The 21,073-nt window shown below is 39.7% G+C and overlaps 2 protein-coding genes and 1 pseudogene across 3 annotated transcripts in view; 2 read left to right on the plus strand and 1 right to left on the minus strand.

The window, feature by feature from the left end:
• Window positions 1–9,973, plus strand: part of UGGT2 (UDP-glucose glycoprotein glucosyltransferase 2) — a 246,456-nt gene extending 236,483 nt beyond the window's left edge. For both annotated transcript variants that reach the window (XM_012458621.2, XM_012458622.2), the window contains exon 39: window positions 9,627–9,973. In XM_012458621.2, coding sequence (XP_012314044.1) covers window positions 9,627–9,649 — 23 coding nt within the window. In that variant the 3' untranslated portion in view covers window positions 9,650–9,973. The remainder of the gene's footprint in view (window positions 1–9,626) is intronic.
• On the plus strand, window positions 151–2,373 carry LOC105721555 (non-histone chromosomal protein HMG-14-like; annotated as a pseudogene).
• Window positions 9,974–20,150: 10,177 nt separating the features above from the next.
• The window catches only part of DNAJC3 (DnaJ heat shock protein family (Hsp40) member C3), an 89,863-nt gene continuing 88,940 nt past the window's right edge, over window positions 20,151–21,073 (minus strand). The window contains exon 12 of the mRNA XM_012458619.2: window positions 20,151–20,326. Coding sequence (XP_012314042.1) covers window positions 20,169–20,326 — 158 coding nt within the window. The 3' untranslated portion in view covers window positions 20,151–20,168. The remainder of the gene's footprint in view (window positions 20,327–21,073) is intronic.

Here is a 21,073-nt window from a genome sequence, read left to right on the forward strand (position 1 = left end):
GGGAAGCCAGAATGATTATGTATAAACTTTCTCATATAAACCTGAAATTGTTTCATCTTGACTTATCGTTTTCCTTTAGAAAAAAGTTTTCTCGGTGTGTCTGAGATGTTCATTATTTAAAAGACACCTATGTATATATAATAATTTAGTATAGCTAAAGATACCATTTCAGTTCAGAAGGAAAAAGTTATTCTGTAAGTTGTATGATATAATTCCTTTTAAAGGTAGAGAAACAGGATGACAAAGGGAGGAGGGAGAAAAGGAAAGAAAGCAAAAAGAAGAAAGGAAAATTACCTCAACAAAAAATATTTTCTCTTATGTAGAAGTGTGTCTTATCAAGTTGGGAAAGAGTTAACAGGTTAATAATATTGAACATTAGTGAGAATGTTGGAAAGTTAGCATTTTTATATAAGTATACATACAGTAGCTATGTAAGTTAAGGAAATTTTATATGTATAAAAACTTAAAATTTATATACCGTTTGACCCAGCAGTTCACTTTAAGACACTTACTTAAAAAAGAAAAATGATGTGTATATTGGTATATTTATTATAGCATTATTTTTAACAATGAAATAGAAATCCGTCCATCAGTAGACAATTGGTTACATAAACATTGATACATACAAACAATGGAATATAGTGTAGCCTTTCGAGAGAAACAAGGTAAATGTATATTTTTAAGTTAAAAAATAGGTTATGAAGCAATATTTATAATACAATTGATCTCATTTCCATTAAAGAAAAATCATAGGTCTGTATGTATTTGTGTATTGATATGTATATAAATAAGAAAGAGGAGTTTTACAAAAGAGATTGTTTTTAACTTAATTTTTAATTACAAATGTAAGACATGTATATTTTAAACATTACAACAACATGGAAGTATAAGAATAAAATTGGAAGTCCTCTTTTACTTACTCAAACCTAGAGAAGCAATCATATTTGAGGATTTTTAACCATAATAAGTTTGATGCCCAGTGCACACAGCATGTCAATATGCTGAGACACTGGGTTGCAACAGAGAAAGAGGTTTAATCATAGGGCTGCCAAATGAGGAAACAGAAAGAAAACTCAAGTCTGTGTCTCTGAGCAGTTTGAGACTAGTGATTTTTAAGGGTTTTGGAGGGGGCCAAAGTATGAAGAGCATTGATTGGTTGACAAGTGCAGAGCAAATTCATAGTATAGGGAGATGAAGAAACTATATTCTCATGCTGAATTGATTACTTTGTGGGGGTCTTCAAACTGGTTGGTGTCAGCTGTTCTGCTGGAACTGAGAATCTGCTTAGGCAACTCTTAAAAGCCTTATGATTCTGATGTCAAAAATCCTATATACAAGAATAGTGGGGATGCAAATGGTCAGTATCTAGTGCTAAGTAACTTTCAGTTACAAGGAAGTGGCTCAAAGTGCTGCCTGATTAATAATTAACCAAATTTCTGTCCAGAATTCTTGTTTAACTCTATGAGGATGGCTTCAGATGTGGTATATTATATTACAAATATAAATATACATTGCAGGTATGTCAGCAGACACCAAAACTTTACACTTTTTGCAAAATATCTATTTATCTGATATTAAAAATGCAGCTTTTATGTGGGTGCAGGACTACAATAAGAAAGGCATACCTGTAGACTAATATAATTCAACAAAAATGTCATTATGGGACAACTTAAAGCAAAAGTAAGGTGCAGGATCTAAAGCTGGAGAATTTAATGTCAGCAAAGGATGGTTTGATAATGTTAGAAAGGTTTGGATTTTAAAAGTCAAGATAATAGGAAAAGCAGCTTCTGCCAACCAAGAGGCAGCAGACAAGTTCCCAGATGCCATTAAGAAAATCACCTGAGCAGCTCCGGTGGCAAGAGGAGTGGCAGCAGCCAAGCAGCCCACCTTCGGTAAGGGTCTCAATGTGCTGCAGGCTGCAGGCACTTGACATACACCCTCCCTGCTGCCCGGATGCCAAGAGGAAGGTCAGTTCCACTGAAGGGGCAGCAAAAGAAGAGCCCAAGAGAGGAGATCTGTGCACTTGTCAGCTAAACCTGCCCTTGTAAAAGTGGAAACTAAGCCAGAAAAGGCAACAGAAAAGGATATATCCTCAGACAGAAACGTTCAAACAAAAGGGAAAGGAGGAGCAAAGGGAAAACAGACTGAAGTGGCTAACCATGAAAGTAAAGATTTGCCTGCATAAAATGGAGAAACTAAAACCAAGGAGAGTTCAGCCTCCAATGAAGATGAAGAGAAAGAAGCTAAGTCTGATTGATATCATATACCATGTCTTATCAGTGGTTCCTGTCTCCCTTCTTGTACAATCCAGAGGAATATTTTTGTCAACTATTTTGTATGCAAATTTTTAGTAGCTCTAGAAACATTTTTAAGAATGAGGGAATATCACCTCATCCTATTTTTTAAGTGTAAATGGCTTTTTTAAAACAGGTGAAATCATTCACTGGTTATTTTTAGTTACAGCCAGAAAATAGGGTGGAATATTGAACTATGGAAGGCTTTGACTATCTTAGGTGTCAGGTTAACATTCCATAGATTGGGGGTTAGTTTTTATATCCTATAATAGAAAGCCAACTAAACAGCAATATGGAGTCACAGACCTGTACTGAATGTCTTGAACATTTTAAATTACTTTTTTTTGTACTTTAAGTTCTAGGGTACATGTGCAGAACATGCCAGTTTGTTACATAGTTATACACATGCCATGGTGGTTGACTGCATTCATCACCCCATCACCTACATTAGGTATTTCTCCTAATGCTATCATGAAGTCATGAAGTCCTTGCCCATGCCTGTATCCTGAATTGTATTGCCTAGGTTTTCTTTTAGGGTTTTTATGGTTTTAGGTCTTAGGTTTAAATCTTTAATCTGTCTAGAGTTGATTTTTGTATAAGATGTAAAGAAGGGATCCAGTTTCAGCTTTCTGCATATGGCTAGCCAATTTTCCCAACACCATTTATTAAATTGAGAAACCTTTCCCCATTTCTTGTTTTTGTCAGCTTTGTCAAAGATCAGATGGCTGTAGATATGTGGCATTATTTCTGAGGCCTCTGTTCTCTTCCGTTGGTCTATATCTCTGTTTTGGTACCATTACCATGCTGTTTTGATTACTGGAGCATTGTAGTATAGTTTGAAGTCAGGTAGCGTGATGCCTCCAGCTTTGTTTTTTGGTTCGTGTTTGGTTTTTTTTGTTTGTTTGTTTGTTTTTCCCCTTAGGATTGTCTTAGCTATGTGGGCTCTTTTTTGCTCTCATATGAAATTTAAGGTGGTTTTTTCCAATCTGTGAAGAAAGTCAATGGTAGCTTGATGGGGGATAGTGGGGGATAGCATTGAATCTGTAAATTACTTTGGACAGTATGGCCATTTTCATGATATTGATTCTTCCTAACTATGAGCATAGAATGTTTTTCCATATATTTGTGTATTCTCTTATTTCCTTGAGTAGTGGGTTGTAGTTCTCCTTGAAGAGGTCCTTCACATCCCTTGTTAGTTGTATTCCTAGGTATTTTATTCTCTCTGTAGGAATTGTGAATGGGAGTTCACTTATGATTTGGCTCTCTGTTTGTCTGTTATTAGTGTATAGGAATTCTTGTGATTTTTGCACATTGATTTTGTATCCTGAGACTTTGCTGAAGTTGCTTATCAGCTTAAGGAGATGTTGGACTGAGATGATGGGGTCTTATACAATTATGTCATCTGAAAATAGAGACAATTTGACTTCCTCTTTTCCTAATTGAATACCCTTTATTTCTTTTTCTTGCCTGATTGCCCTGGCCAGAACTTTCAATACTATGTTGAATAGGAGTAGTGAGAGAGGGCATCCTTGTCTTGTGCCAGTTTTCAAAGGGAATGGTTCTAGTTTTTGCCCATTCAGTATGATATTGGCTGTGGGTTTGTCATAAGAGTTCTTATTATTTTGAGATACGTTCCATCAATACCTAGTTTACTGAGAGTTTTTAGCATAAAGGGCTGTTGAATTTTGTCAGAGGCCTTCTCTGCATCTATTGAGATGATCATGTGGTTTTTGTCTTTGGTTCTGTTTATGTGATGGATTACGTTTATTGATTTGCATATGTTGAACCAGCCTTGCATCCCAGGGCTGAAGCTGACGATCATGACAGATAAGCTTTTAGATGTGCTGTTGGATTTGGTTTGCCAGTATTTTATTGAGAATTTTTGTTTGGATGTTCATCAAAGATATTGGCCTGCAATTTTCTTTTTTAGTTGTGCTTCTCCCAGGTTTTGGTATCAGGATGATGCTGGCCTCATAAAATGAATTAGGGAGGAGTCTCTCTTTTTCTATTGTTTGGAATTGTTTCAGAAGGAATGGTACCAGCTCCTCTTTTTACCTTTTGGTACAACCTCCTTTTGGTTGGTAGGCTATTAATTGCTGCCTCAATTTCAGTCTTTGTTACTGGTCTATTCAGATGTTTGACTTCTTCCTGGTTTAGTCTTGGGAGGGTGTAAGTGTCCAAGAATTTATCCATTTCTTCTAGATTCTGGTTTATTTGCATAGAGTTGTTTGTAGTAATTTCTGATGACATTTTGTATTTCTGTGGAATCAGTGATGATATCCCCTTTATCATTTTTTTATTGCATCTATTCAATTCTTCTCTCTTTTCTTTTTTATTAGTCTGGCTAGCGGTCTATTTTGTTGATCTTTTCAAAAAACCAGCTCCTGTTTTTATTGATTTTTTGAAGGGTTTTTTGTGTCTCTATCTCCTTCAGTTCTGCTCTGATCTTAGTTATTTCTTGTCTTCTGCTACGTTTTGAGTTTGTTTGCTCTTGCTCCTCCAGTTCTTTTAATTGTGATGCTAGGGTGTTGATTTTAGATCTTTCCTCGTTTCTCTTGTGGGCATTTAGTGCTATAAATTTCCCTCTACACATTGCTTTAAATGTGTCCCAGAGATTCTGGTACATTGTGTCTTGTTCTCATTGGTTTCAAAGAATATCTTTATTTCTGCCTTCGTTTCATTATTTATCCAGTAGTCATTCAGGAATAGATTGTTCGGTTTCCATGTAGATGTGCGGTTTTGACTGTTTCTTAATCCTGAGTTCTAATTTGATTGCACTGTGGTCTGAGAAACTATTTGTTATTTTCGTTCTTTTGCATTTCCTGACAAGTATTTTACTTCCAATTATGTGGTCAGTTTTAGAATAAGTACGATGTGGTGCTGAGAAGAATGTGTATTCTGTTGATTTGGGGTCGAGAGTTCTGTAGATGTCTATTAGGTCCACTTGGTCCAGATCTGAGTTCAAGTCCTGTATACCCTTGTTAATTTTCTGTCTTGTTGATCTGTCTGATATTGATGGTGGGGTGTTAAAGTCTCCCATTATTATAGTGTGAGAGTCTAAGTCTCTTTGTAGGTCTCTAAGAACTTGCTTTATGAACCTGGGTGCTCCTGTATTGGGTGCATATATATTTAGGATAGTTAGCTCTTCTCGTTGCATTGATCCATTTGACATTATGTAATGCCTTTCTTTGTCTCTTTTGATCTTTGTTGGTTTAGTCTGTTTTATCAGAGACTAGAATTGCAACCTCTGTTTTTTCTTTTTTCCTTTCCTTTTGCTTGGCAAATCTTCCTCTATCCCTTTATTTTGAGCCTATTTATGTCTTTGCATATGAGATGGGTCTCCTGAATACAGCACACCAATGGGTCTTGACTCATCCAATTTGCCAGTCCGTGTCTTTTAATTGGGGCACTTAGCCCATTTACATTTAAGGTTACTATTGTTATCTGTGAATTTGATCCTGCCATTTTGATGCTAGCTGGTTGTTTTGCCTGTTAGTTGATGCAGTTTCTTCATGGTGTCAATGGGCTTTACAATTTGGTATATTTTTGTAGTGGCTAGTACTGGTTGTTCTTTTCTATGTTTTGTGCTTCCTTCAGGAGCTCTTGTAAGGCAGGCCTGGTGGTGCCAAAATCTCTCGGCATTTGCATGACTGTAAAGGATTTTATTTCTCCTTCACTTATGAAGCTTAGTTTGGCTGGATATGAAATTTGGGTTGAAAATTCTTTTCTTTAAGGATGTTGAGTTTTGGCCTCCACTCTCTTCTGGCTTGTAGGGTTTCTGTTGAGAGGTTCGCCATGAGTCTGATGCACTTCCCTTTGTGAGTAACCTGACCTTTCTCTCTGGTTGCCCTTAGCATTTTTTCCTTCATTTCAACCCTGGCGAATCTGACGATTATGTGTCTTGGGGTTGCTCTTCTCAAGGTGTATCTTAGTGGTGTTCTCTGTATTTCCTGAATTTGAATGTTGGCCTGCTTTGCTAGGTTGGGGAAGTTTTCTTGGATAATATCCTGAAGAGTGTTTTCCAATTTGGTTTCATCCTCCCCATCACTTTCAGGTACACTGATCAAATGTAGATTTGGTCTTTTCACATAATCCCATATTTCTTGGAGGCTTTGTTCATTTTTCACTCTTTTCTCTCTAATCTTGTCTTCTCGTTTTATTTCATTGAGTTGATCTTCAGTCTCTGATATCCTTTCTTCTGTTTGATCAATTCAGCTATTGAAACTTGTATATGCTTCACGAAGTTCTCATGCTGTGTTTTTCAGCTTCATCAGATCGTTTATGTTCTTCTCTAAGCTGGTTATTCTGGGTAGCATTTTGTCTAACCTTCTTTCAAGGTTCTTAGTTTCCTTGCATTGGGTTAAAATATACTCCTTTAGCTCAGAGAAGTTTGTTATTACCCACCTTCTGAAGCCTGCTTCTGTCAATGCATCAAATTCATTCTCCATCCAGTTTTTTTCCCTTGCTGGTTAAGAGATGTGATCCCTTGGAGGAGAAGAGGCATTCTGGGTTTTGGAGTTTTCAGCCTTTTTGCTCTGGTTTCTTCCCATCTTCATTGGATTTATCTACCTTTGGTCTTTGAGGTCAGTGACCTTTGGATGGGGTCTCTGAGTGGACACCCTTTCTGTTGATGTTGAAATTATTTCTTTCTGTTTGTTAGTTTTCCTTCTAACAGTCAGGTCCCTCTGCGGCAGGTCTTCTGGAGTTTGCTGGAGGTTCACTCCAGACCCTGCTTGCCTGGGAATCACCAGTAGGGGCTGCAGAGCATCAAAGATTGCTGCCTGTTCCTTCCTCTGGGAGCTTCATCCCCAAGGGTACCCCCCAGATGCCAGCCAGAGCTCTCCTGTATGAAGTGTCTGTCGGCCCCTACTGGGAGGTGTCTCCCAGTCAGGATACATGGGGATCAGGGAGCCACTTGAGGAGGTGGTCTGTCCCTTATCAGAGTTCAAACACTGTGCTGGGAGATCCCCTGCTCTCTTCAGAGCTGCCAGGCAGGGACGTTTAAGTCGGCTGAATCTGTACCTACAACCGCACCTTTTCCCAGGTGCTCTGTCCCAGGAAGGTGAGGGTTTATTTATAAGTCCCTGACATTCTGTTGCCTTTTTTCAGAGATGCCCTGCCCAGTGAGGAGGGAGTCTAGTGACACAGTCTGCCTGCAGAGGCCTTGCTGAGCTGCCGTGGGCTCTGCCCAGTTTGAACTTCCTGGCAACTTTGTTTACATTATAAGTTTAAAACCGCCTACCTGAACCTCAGCAATGGTGGATGCCCCTCCCTCCACCAAGCTTGAATGTCCCAGGTCGAGCTTAGACTGCTGTCTTGGCTGCGAGAATTTCAAGCCAGTGGATCTTAGCTTGCTGGTCTTTGTGGGGGCGGGAGCTGCCATGCCAGATCACTTGACTCCCTGGCTTCAGCCCCCTTTCCAGGGGAGTGAATGATTCTGTCTTGTGTTCCAGGTGTCACTGGGGTATGAATAAAAAAACTGCTGCGGCTAGCTCAGTGTCTTAGTTTTGTGCTGGAAACAAAGGGCCCTGGTGTCGTAGACACCGGAGGGAATCTCCTGGTCTGCTGGTTGTGAAGACTGTGGGAAAAGTGCAATATCTAGGCCGGAGTGCAGAGGACGGTCCCTAATGGCTTCCCTTGGCTAAGAGAGGGAGTTCCCTAGCCCCTTGTGCTTCCTGGGTGTGGCAACACCCCACCCTGCTTTGGCTGCACCCACTGTCCAGCCAGTCCCAATGGGATGAATTAAGTACCTCAGTTGGAAATGTGGAATCACCCGCCTTCTGCATCACTCTTGCTGGGAGCTGCGCACCGGAGCTGTTCCTATTTGGCCATCTTGCCAGCAATCTCTATTCTTGTTTTATGGTTTCATTGACTTTTCTAATATCCCCTGAAAATACCAATTGGAATTGTTTTGAGTATCACTTTAGTTCTTTTCAGTTCCTTTTTGTTTCCTTACAGTAAGCTATTTTATGTGTTCATCTTGGCTCTTTTTTTGTTTGTTTTCTTATTGGTCTTCCTCAAAAACCTAGAGCTCTTTGGCTGTTTGTGTTTATATTTAAGAATAAAATATTAGATTGATCAATATAATAACTGGTGTCGTTTCCTCTGCCAGAGTTTAAATGTGTTTCTTTCTCCAATAGGCTTCTTCCCCAAATGGGAGAGTTAATTGCTAATTAACCCATGGTGTACAACTGGCAGGCCTCCTTCTAGGTGAATGGTCATGGAAAAGATCAAAGCCCATTCTATACGCCACACTAAAAGCCCAAATGAGGGTGCCTTACTCAAGAGCAGACACCCACATAAAAATACCTCTTTCCCTCCCTCTCCCACCCTTTATTTCTCCCTTTTTGTCTCTCTCTCTCTGAGGATTGTTCCATTTGCTTTCAAGAATAGACTTCCACTTTTTATCTTAGGATAAATACTAGGCTGTCAGTTTCTCTCTTGGATTCAGAAGAATAAGAGTGGGGAGCTGACAGGCATGGATTTTCCACAGACAGTCCTGCATTTAATTGTTTCACTGTCTGACTCAATACCCACTGGCATTTCTGTTAGTAGCCTCTCCCAGCCTCCTCCATCAGAAAAGCCAGCTCATCGTCTCAGCTGTGTGTTCTGGGATGAAGTTTTATGCAGTCTATCCCTGTTTCCCATTTCTTGAGATTCATTTATAACTTTGCCCCAACAGTTTCTTGTAACCACTTCCCTCATTCTCATTATTGTTTTTCCCTTTTACATTTATTATCTTTTCAGTAGAATTTAGTGAAGAAACATAGTCTGCCATCTTGAATTGTAGAACAGCATGCATTTTAATTAAAATCAGTTGGTATGTGACAGCTCAGTGATGCAGAGACCATTTTGCTGAGTCTTCATCAGAATTGTGCTTGCGTTTATGTAGTACTTAAGTCACTGTGCTGTGTCCTCCCATATTAGACAATGACTATATATTAATATGTCCTCCGCTTTCTGTTGTTCCATTACATTAAGGATAGAATACTATATTCACAGTGAATAATCTGTTAGTATTCTTTGAGACCTCCCAGGCAGGATGCTAGATCCTAAAGATAACAAAGATAAGTAAGGTGTGTTCCTTATCCTCATAGACTCGTGGGAGCTCACAGTCTAGGTGGATTTAAAAGACAAGTAGTTGTGATACAATATAATAGACATCACAGTGTACAAAGAGCTCTTCTCATGTTGCATAATGAAGCATATAGGTACTGAACTAGCGAGTAAAGGACCCTCAGTCAACATCGGTCCTTGCTCACATGTAAGTAGTATTTAAGATAATTTTATGTTTAAGATTCCAGGAACTAAATAAACTTTTCTCCCCTACAGTTTTAACACATGATGAACTCTAGCACTGGTTTATATCAGAAGGAAGGTGAAAGCGTGACAGGAAATCTTCCATCTGCTGGGGAAGTGTGGAGCCACTGCTCAGACTATTTGGAAGTCTCATTAAGATCAGTGACATATTCTTTAATTTTTAAAAATTGTAATTATTTAAAACACATGTATTTAATGTATTGAATAAGTTTAAGTTTTATAATAAATGACCATTGAGTATTTAAAACCTGATTGTTCCTTTTTCCTGATCACCAGTTAAAGTTTGATGTTTTGCCAGATAGCCCAGGTACCTGACTAGCTGGTGTTTATCAAACTGTAGCCTTTTATATCTAGTTTTATGTGCATCTACATTTCCTTATTCACAAAATGCGTTTAAAATTACAGAAATGCATTTAGGCTGGGTGCAGTGGCTCACACCTGTAATCCCAGCACTTTAGGAGGCCGAGGCAGGTGGATCACCTGAGGTCAGGAGTTTGAGACCAACCTGGTCAACATGACGGAACCCTGTCTGTACTAAAAATACAAAAAATTAGCTGGGTGTGGTGGTGGGTGCCTGTAATCCCAGCTACTTGGGAGGCTGAGGCAGGAGAATTGCTTGAATCTGGGAGGCAGAGATTGCAGTGAGCCGAGGTCATGCCATTGCACTATACCCTGAGTGACAGAGTGAGACTCTGTCTCAAAAAATAATTAAAAAATCAAATTACCTAAATGCATTTAAAATTACAGGAACCCATTTTGTAATTTTTTCCTCCTGAAACAATAGTAAATAATAATTAAGACCATTTGTACCTTAACTATTGTTTTAACATGGAAGTAATATTGTTACACAGTAATCATTTATCTTAAACCATATGATGTTTTAATTTTATGTGGTATTTGGTATTTGGATTTTTTAATGTTTCTAATTTTATGTCATAAAATGTATTTATGGGTATGTGGGATATATGTGTATTCTTTTTTTAAAAGGACGAGGTACTTTTGTGGGAACCTAAGGATGTAAACGGTTTGTTTTCCTGATGTGTACTACCAGTAGATGAATAAGACTAGTAAATGTTTAAAAACTATCCAGCTATTCTACAATCATAGGATCATGGGATTGGAAGAGAACTCAGTGCCATTTGGACCCCATCCTATGAAAAGTCTGATTCATTAGGTCTAAAGCAAGCTTGGTAAATCTTAATCATTTAAAAAGCTCTCCGGGTGGTTCTGTAATAAGACAAGTTTGAGAAACATTTAATAGAGTTTGGCCCCCAGCCAATGTGCCAGCCCCTTTTCTAAGGCCCCACCTGTAAAGCTGAGGCTCAAGCCATCTTGGAAATTCCAGGACAACAGGGAACTCTCTACCTCTAGAGACAGGCTGGTCCATCTTTAGACAGCTCTGTACACACAGTTCAATCATGAGCCAGAAGCTCACTCCTGTGTGCTCTTCAGAACAAGGCTAATCCTTCTGTATTAGCTGATGGGAAGAGTATTATTTTAACTCTATGGACTATATTTGACAGAAAAGCCCATAGAGTTAAAATCAGCTCTTCCCATCAGCTCCATTCATTCCTAATAAGAGAGTGCCTGCCTCTCCCTCTCTCTCTCCCAGTCATCCTTCCTTTGTTGTTTGTGTTTATGTTAAAATGGCCTGCTTTGGTGGAACTAGGTTATTCTTGTGAGTTCACAGTATCCCACAGGGTACTCTCAGAGGCTGGAGCGGTAAGTGGTCCTGGGGCGGCCAACACCATGGTGTTCTCCGCTCACTCCTCTTGGGAGTCAGCTGCAGCTGGAGATTGGTCAGGTAAGACTGTAAGGTTCTATGTCGGGCCAGATGCTCCACCCAGCTACGCAGAGGTCTGCTGCGGTGGCTGGAGCACAAACCCTGATGACTGTAAGATGGTACTTTGCTTTTCTTTGTTACCGCCCTGTCTTCACTTCTATGAGAATCTTATAGAAAGAATGATCAGCTGGACAGACACTGGATTCCTACTTCTATTACCTACTCCTTCTCCAGTATTCTAGATCCCATATTTTCATGGAGTATTAAGCTCAAATTGCAGAACAGTGTAAACAGTCTTGATGGCCCCCCTCCCTGTTTGTATCTTGCGATCTGAGTGGCCAGTTTACATGTTTCATTTCCAGGTGAGGGATACTTTATATCAGAAAATCCAGATTTATAAATAAGGTATTTCTTTACAGTGAGATATTTTAATTAGATGGCTGGTTTTAAAAATGCTGTTATGTCAAGAGCTCTCATGCATACAAACTGCTGTGCCATACAAAAACGTTCCCTCCTCAGGGACACATTATATAACTGAACCATAGGTCTTGTTTGAGTATCTGGTAACACTTGGAGAGAAAGCCGTTCAGTTCCATTGTCCTGGAGATGCTGAACAAATATAGTCCAGCGGCTTTCACAGTATATTCAGGATCCCGAATTCTGGTTCTCAGCTGCAGGCCCTGTGTCAAGTTTTAACAAAAATCAAATCCTGGAAGTAGTGGAGGTCAGGAGGATGGGGGAAACTATTTTCTAACTATGAGAAGTCATATATCTCTTCATTCTGCCTTCTTAGAAAAAAGTGTCAGAACAGTTTAAGAATGAGAAGCATTTCTGCTTGACCCACAGTGACGTGTGAGCTTTATGTGGAAAGTAGACCCAGAATCTGAGCATTAAGACCATCCAAAGTCTGCATCCCACCTCCAACACTTAGGCCCAGAGGTTTTATTTTGGAAGTGCCTATCATTTGACTCCAGTTACCCTCAAGTTCCTAGAAAACAACATAGCTCCTAGAAGAATAGCACCAAATACCTCCAAAAGGCACTTCAAGCCATGTCAGCCTGGAGTTAGGATAATATCAGGCTTTTAGTATTAAACATGTAGTCTGACACAGGTGGGACCTGCCCGCAGAAATGCTTGTTGCTCTGTGCCAGGTCCTGACTCCAGCATCTGAAAAGCAACCAGACAAGAAACTGCCACTACCCAGAAGAGGCTCCAGGGACCCAGCAGAATACTTTCAGAGGCAGGAGGTACAGGGCAAGTCAGATGAACACGTGGATCATGTGTCTCAGATCCATAGTTTCAGAGATGAAGTGAAAGGTGCTGATGGCCCCATGCTCAAACCAACAAGCAGAAATTATGACCCAGCCATTGTCTTGCCCACTTCTGTTACTTGACTTCATAGATGGAAGGGGCTCCACTCACTTCCAAAGAACCAGTTGATTAGTTAAGCTCTCACCTTTGGTAGCAAAGTGAGGAAGAGGAAACATGATGGTCCAGGGCTTTGATGGACAAAGTTCAAATTACAGGCAACTCTGTAAGTTAGAGGGGCTCGATCAGGTGTGCAAGCCCATCCTAGATCCAGTCTTTCTTAAAAGTCTTCAAGTGTTATGGTAATATGACAGCTGTTCCCCATTTTCTCAGTTTGTTAATCCCATTTACCAAATATAAACTATTTTCTGAGAAATTCTAAGGGAAAGCCTCTTGACTTAAAATGAGTAACATCTCTTTTTTTCTCAGGTGTCTCTGTCTCTCTCACAAGGAGCTGCTCTCCTCTTTCTTTTCTTCTATTAAACTTTCCACTCCTTAACACGCCCCCCCAAAAAAACTATTAACACCTCTGTTGTAAAGATATCAGATTTGGAAAATAATCTTGTCCCCTACAGTTCATAATTACTTGAAGTTAAGAAGTTTACTTCGATCATGTCGATCTGCCCAACTATGTAAGGTTTGTATCCTGCCTGATGTGATTTTACTTTTAAAATAAAAGGTTTTTATTAGAATTGAAAAATTACTCAGATGTTAAAGATGGGCTTCAAACCAAAACATTATTTGAGTGACAAGGTTCCAGATCAACCTTATGTTTAACATTTTCAGAAAAAGGAGAGGAGGAATAATTTTCATACTACCTTTAGTGGGAAAGATGAATGTTGAAATAAATGGAACTAATCCTGTAGTAGAGTGTCTATTCTAGAGCATCAGATGGAAACTGCTTTCCATACAAACGGCCTGCAATGGACCCCTGATGTGTCTGTCTTCCTCACGCTGGTATGTAGCTTTTCCTTTGTTTCCGCATGGTCTGCTTCCACCAGAAAACGATTTCTAAAAAGTTTCATCTAAATAAGGCCAGTAATATAGTAGGTCTCTCTGCCCTGAACAGATTGAATAGTTCAACAATTCAACAAATAATTTAAGTACCTACTATGTGCCAAGCTGCCCTCTTCAGGTTACTAGACAGTATAAATGACAGACATGAATATCCAAATGAAAATGTTGTGAAGGGCAAGTGTCAAGACAGACCTAACAAGTAACATTTCAGGATGAAACCTGAAGCAAGAGTAAGCGCAAGCCAGGAAGAAGGAATAGTACGGAAGGAGTTTTGTTCATTTGAGAACTGAAAGAAGGCCCATGAGGTTGGAGCCTGGGTGACAAATGAGTTTATGAACCACGTGAAGAGCTTTTGTGATTTGATCCTCAAGTGCAGTGAAGGCCTAACATCTACTCATTAAATCCTAAACTGCTCAGTGAATATTTTTATGCCTGCTTTGTTTTCTAATAGTTATTCATAACAGCAGTACTAACTTTTTGGGCAAAAGTTCTAGATTTGCTAGTGCTTTTTTTCATTGTACAACGTCCATAATAAATTTCCTAATCTGAGGCCCTGTTCTACAGGGAGAGCCCTCCCTCCATTCTACAGTTGCTTAATGTTTCTGCATTCAGTAGGAGCAACAGATGCTATTTTGTTTGCACAAACATTAAACAACCGTAGAGTGAAGTCTTGCTACTTTAACTTGAGGTAATAAAGCCACAAACATTGCAGGAAACAAAAATAGTACAATGGGGGGTATATATGAAGTGACAGGGTATTAATAAAACCCTAACAAAACCTGACACAGTGAAATGTACATAATTTGTTAAAAGAATTATCATTTTTTTTTTAGATGGAGTCTTACTGTCACCCAGGCTGAAGTGCAGTGGCATGATCTTGGCTCACTGCAACTTACACCTCCTGGGTTCAAGTGATTCTCCTGCCTCAGTCTCCTGAATAGCTGAGACTACAGGCATGCACCATCACGTCCAGCTAATTTTTTATATTTTTAGTAGAGATGGAGTTTCATCATGTTGGCTAGGCTGGTCTTGAACTCCTGACCTCAGGTGATCCACCTGCTTTGGCCTCCCAAAATGCTGGGGTTACAGGCATGAGCCACCATGCCCAGCCCAAGAATTATCCTTTTAGCAGATACTTTAGAGAGGATTTTTCCCTCTAAAGTATCCCTAAATAGATGTAATTTTGCTCCTAAGTATGGTTTCCCTAAATAGATGTAATTTTGCTCCTAAGTATGAAGATGCTTTTGCTCTAAAGTATCTGTTACAAGGATAATTCTTTAGAGATAAAGCATTCTTCATACTTGGGAGCAAAATTACATCTATTTAGGGAAACTAGTATAAGAAGGAAAAATCCTTTTTAACTGTACCTACAAATGGCACACGGTACGCAAAGATATACCTATATAAATCTGTAATAACAAGGAAGTATATAAATGCCAAAAAGCCTTAGAACAGTGTGAAATCCACTCAGAAATGCTGCAAGCAATGGTTTCTCCCTTATGCTTTTTAAATATGTTCATTTCTGATTTCCTCAGAACGACCTTGGCACTAATGTTACCAGGCTCTTCTAAGTCACGGCTGCCCAGTCCCTGGGATTATCTGTCAGAGGGCTGCTTAGGGAAAATGGACCTGAGTGAAGGCTGGAAATGTGTTCAAAACAGACACGCAACCTGAGTTGTCTGCTGTATGATTTATTAGAAACAGAATCCTAGTATAAGGTAATAAATTAATATGCATATTAAGCTTCTGTTTATCATAGAGGCATTCCCAAAGGATTTGCTCAGCATAAAAGGGTTTGCAGAGTTCAGGCTTTTTGAGGTGTGAACTGTAAGCCGGCATTAATTTTTTTTTTTAAAAAAAAGATCATGAAGCACCGATTTGGGCCTGGGGGTAGGGAAGGAGCGGGCTTGGTGCCTGCTCAGTGAGAGCTCCTGAGGCTCCAGGAAGAGGACTTGGACCTCCCTTCCTCTCGCAGTCTCCCTGCAGCCCTCATGCCTGCTGCACGTGTTCATGCTGTTTATCTTCAGACTCAGGCTGGCTGCTCATATAGTGCCACAGTGTCATGAGGATTAAGAAGAATTTGGAAGCTTTGAGCTTTCTGGAAAAGTTCTATACACATTTACAGATTCTAGCTCTCCTTGAATCTTAAGAGCTGCAGAATACATTAACTGAGAAGACAGTTCCTTTTGTTTGTAGTTGGACATTTGATTGAGATAGGCTACAGTGTCCTCCCTCCCAACTTAGGGCCTTACCAGGAATGTACAAATAGGATATAAAAGAGAAAATCTTCAGACAAAGCCAATTTCAGTGTTATATTTTAATAGTACTGAAGAACTGTCCACTTTTTAAGTCCTAGGACTTTTGGGGGTTAAGAGATTTTAGTCTTTTCTGCTTTGTGTGCTCTGACCTTCACTGTCAACTTGTGTAAAGGAAGAGCCCTTTGTCACCTCAGTCACTGACTTTGTTTGAAGCAAAGTTGGAAATAGACTTCTCCTAAGATGGACTTTCTTAAGAGTTTTATTTTCAAAGACAACAAAAATGAATCAAAAGCAAGGAAATACTGATATGACCATAAATATTTTTATTAAATGTGAAAATACATGGGCATAAAAATAGTACCCATATTTGTAGACATGTCTGAGACCCATTTCAAATATTAGGTTCCTTTTTTATTAAAACACTAAATTGAGATGGATTAAGTTACTTAGTCTTTTCTCATTCATGGTAAGAGTAATATTTTAACAAACATCTCCAATGTTTACCTCCTCCTTGCTCGGCTTTCCACTGCGGGGAAGTGTTTCAGCCACAGATGAGTGCAACAAAACCAGTTACTATACACAAAGCCACGCAGTGGCTAATTTTACTCTTAAATCATTCAGCAAATGAGATCATCTGTAAACAAAAAAATCCCAAATAATCTCACCTTTTAACATCATTTGAAATTACAGGATAAACTTACACTAACAAACAAAAAAGGAATGATCTGATTTAGAAAAAGGATATTAGTTGCTGGCAAATTAACATTTGCCTTCTACCTTCTTTTATAAATCTGAAAAGTCAACTACATTCAACAAAGTTGCATGAACTTCTCTAGGTTATACCATTGCTGAAAACTTGGCAAGACCCGTTAGCAGTACCCTGTATCTGTAAGGCAGTCGGCTCTCAGACCTCACCAAGGAGCCATTTTTAACTTATACGTCTTATGTCGTTTTTTTTATGGTAAATGTCACAGACAACTTCTGACCCATTACATGCCTTTAAAGGTAAAATTTTTCATCATCCATTGTGAGTAGAAAATGGTATTAATTTCAAATTGTGGTTTTATTGGCTGCCTTTTTTACCCAGTTATGTTTTTCTCTTAAACTGTGGGTAGTTTTAAAATTCCATTATCAGGGCAACACAAATCTGTTTTCATACCAATACTTTAAAAAGGATTTTTAATACTGACTAAAGAGAGACATTGTAGAATTAGTAGTATGTTACATCCAATTCCCATTAGTCAACTATCAAATTTTTTTTCAAGTTTTCATCTATTCAATATGGTAAGAAAGCACAAACTTTCAGAACTGAGGAATGAATTAAATTTAATCTCCCTTTTTGGAACTTTTTCACAATACTTCTAGACTGATGTGTCTAATACTTCGTGCTGGGCAAAACATCCACAAAGTACAGACCACTGATAACTCCACTCATGGAGCTCACCAAAAAGGAAAGAAGGTAGGAGCAGACTAACAGAGCTAAGGCTAGGGTACCCCACTCTCTGATTTGACTTTTCCTGAAAGAGCCATAAAGGTTACCTGGCACCTGCAGTCCCCAAGGGAAAATGAAAAGTGGCCCTCTTCAAAAAATGAAAATGCCTTTTCAGTAGGACGGTTTTACAATGCATCATGATACCCTATGTCAGACAGGCAGGGGGAATGATTATCTCTTATACATCCAGGCTTTTTCCCAGTCACACTTTAAGGGAAGCAAGCAGTGACTGTCTTTCCATTTGGGAGAGAAAATTGCTGATGCCCGTCAAGACTGGAACTCAACGGTTGTTACTTTCTTCATGAATCAGCGAAACAACAGATTGCAGAGAATTCATTTCCCTCCATGGCGCTGGCATGTGGCACCAGAGCTGCTGCTCTCTCTTCACTGAAAACAGGCAAGTAAATCTGCACGTCAGTTATGATAACTAAGTTAAATCCATGATAAGAATTTAGGAGCTGAATCTATGGTTGTTACAAGTGGAGAAAAGTGAAAATGCAAATAAGCCTCTAGGCAGCAGGTGGGAGGCGGCCCGGCCGTGGACGCATCTCCTGTGCAGCCCTGGACCCCTTGTTGTTGGCAGCTGTCATGCTCTCCAAGTGGAAAGGCAAGTGATTTATTTCCTTTTCTTCTGATTTTATGTGAAAATTCTTTCTTTTCAGAGTAGGTAAAAGCCATCACTAGATTTCAAAGAGGTCACAGTGACATCATATACAAAAGGAACCAGATTGAAAAAGATATTGCTGATATAGCCAGCAGTGAGATCAGTTAAAGAATAGACAGAAATACGTTGGAAATTATTTTTACCCTGGCTTGAACTGAAGCATTAAAGCAAAATGAAAGCTGCAAGGTGTTCACCAGTTTTCCAAATGCATTGTTAAGTTTATTGGTCTGTTTCTTAACAGACTCCTAAATAGATGCAGAAAGCACTTAAGTGTTTCGCTCAATTTAACTATGTGGTTTCGCTCACTTAAAAATTTTGTCCACGTTTCAGGATATGACTATAGACGAAAACGATTTGTGCTCTGCTGTTATGTATGTCCACGGTCAGGATGCCTCTCACAGTGAATTAAAATGCTTGATTTCAAGGTGATAATTCCTATCTAAAGTAATTCCCTCAGCTTTCAAATGCAGCATCAATAATTCCATAAATATTCAATATTCTTGATTAAAGTAACATTTTTTAGGGAAGAAGTATTCAGTATACAAAGACAGACTAGTTCGTTTCTTAAATAGTTATCTTCTTAAAAGGTAAGAACATCTCAAGAGGAGATGCCATTTTATTAAATGAAACAATAGTGGAAATACAGACAGACCTGACTAAACTTGCAAGCCTGTATTTTCTTGTAGGCAGGAGAACATCTAGAGGCATCAAGATCCGGCAGAAGGGCAGGTCTACTGCTTACCACATACCACCAGACAGGGCCCACGTGGGAGACCACAGCACTTTAAAATAAGATCAAGCTTTGATATAAAAGAAGGAGAAAGAAGCTGCCCCACTGTCTTTACTTAAAAGTGGGAATCTGTGTTTATGTTGACCGAGCAACTTTACGTTTCTAAGCCAATCCTGTTACACGAAATTCCCTATAAAAACTCAGAACTTCAGTTCTTGAAAAAGTATTTCAATCTGCACTTCAGCAGTATTTTAAACACTGCCACTATTTTATCTGAACCTGTTTTACCTATAGCTTTTAGTTAATTTGTTGTGTTTAATATTAAAAGGGTTCATAGATATTCATAAATTCAAGTTTCAGTATTCTGCAGGTATTGAATTAAAAAAATGTACATTTAACATTAATCCAAAGTCTAAACCTGGATATATTATCATTTGGTGGCAGGATTCTTTTTTTTTGAGACAGAGTTTCGCTCTTGTTACCCAGGCTGGAGTGCAATGGCGCGATCTTGGCTCACCGCAACCTCCGCCTCCTGGGTTCAGGCAATTCTCCTGCCTCAGTCTCCTGAGTAGCTGGGATTACAGGCACGTGCCACCGTGCCCAGCTAATTTTTTGTATTTTTAGTAGAGACGGGGTTTCACCATGTTGACCAGGATGGTCTCGATCTCTTGACCTCATGATCCACCCGCCTCAGCCTCCCAAAGTGCTGAGATTACAGGCGTGAGCCACCGCGCCCGGTGGTGGCAGGATTCTTAAAAGATGGTCTCTTTCTCCTCCTTCAGTGACAGCCATGTTGACAGACCAGAGAGGTATAAACGTGCATACTAAAGATTTCACACTCGCAAGTGACTAGATTGACCACATCGAAGCACAGTTGTCCCTAAGAACGTACAGCTCAAAATGTTCCTATTCTCTTTAAGAATATGGAGGCATAACTACACTTGTAAGCACTGACTTACTCTGCAAGGCTGTGAAGAGAAGAATCTCAGCTCCAGCGTAGAAAAATACAGAATACGTGAGCACTTCCACAGGTGAACCCGCCTCAGACCACTTCCTCCAGGCAGCATAAAATGTATGCAGGCTGCTTTGTAAGAAACAACCATTCCTTGCCTCCCTGCCACTGCAAACCCATTAACCATAAATCTAACAGGGATAAGAACAGATTTTTTCCTATTAAAGCAACTCTTTGGTCATGGACAAACTGAAAGATTTGTATTTTCTTTTCTTTAGGGTCCCGGAACAAGATTTGTTTGTTTTTAATCTTTAAAAAAATTAAGGAAGAAGAGCAGAAAAACAGTTGGTTTAATTGAAGTGGAATTTAAATCTAAATGGTCCGCCTGAGCTGAAGGGATTGAACCCTTGCCATGAGTTCCAGCTTCTGTGGAACGGGTTGCCGCCGCCTCCTTGCTGGCTCTCTGCATCCAGGGGATCTTCTCCGTCGTCAAACTTCTTCCTCATTTCTAGAAAGAAATCAGCAAATTAAGAACCAGGTACTAACTAAGGTACAGTGGCACGGGGAGTGTTTTCTCTGGGCAGAGGAGAGTGGGTGGGTTTGAGGGGCTACATACTTTTCAGTTATCAAGAGTTGTGCCTGACATTCAAATCCAGGCACTCCCATTGCCACCCAGAAGAAACAGACTATAGAAATTCACCACAAAAAGGGTGAGGTTCAGGGTTGAAAACAGGTATTTACTGAAATTCAGGTCCCTAAATCTCACCCCAGAAGCAGCTACCCAAGCTTGGTAACTACCCAGTGAAATTATTTAGAAAAAAGTAATTTGAGAGAAACTTCCAAAAGTCTGCTCTTCTAATGAAACAGCCAGATCACCACCCTAATCCACAAAATAAAGTCTATAAGGCAATGACTTCATCAAGTATCTAATGGGCACCATAGAGCCTCAGTTTAATCCAAACAGCACTAAGGCTCCTCAGACATGAGGGGAGAGGGGCCTCCACAACATGCAACTCCAGGAGGCTCACTTTTCCCTCCCATGCAATTGGTGCCCCAAGGGCGGGGCCTCTGAGCCCTGAGCAGAAAGAGACCAGTGCAGACACATGGGAGAAGGCAACAGCGAGGAATACTGCAGGGATAGGAAGAAAGAGCTCATGTCCTCAGAGCCATTAGAAAAACCCTGGAAGACAACCTAGGCAAATACTAGTCAGAACATAGGGATGGGCAAAGACTGCTTTTGGCGTTTCCATCATGA

The sequence above is a fragment of the Aotus nancymaae genome, unplaced genomic scaffold, assembly GCF_030222135.1.
Source record: "Aotus nancymaae isolate 86718 unplaced genomic scaffold, 86718_ANA_hifiasm-v0.15.2.pri h1tg000048l, whole genome shotgun sequence".
Taxonomy (NCBI): Eukaryota; Metazoa; Chordata; class Mammalia; order Primates; family Aotidae; genus Aotus; species Aotus nancymaae.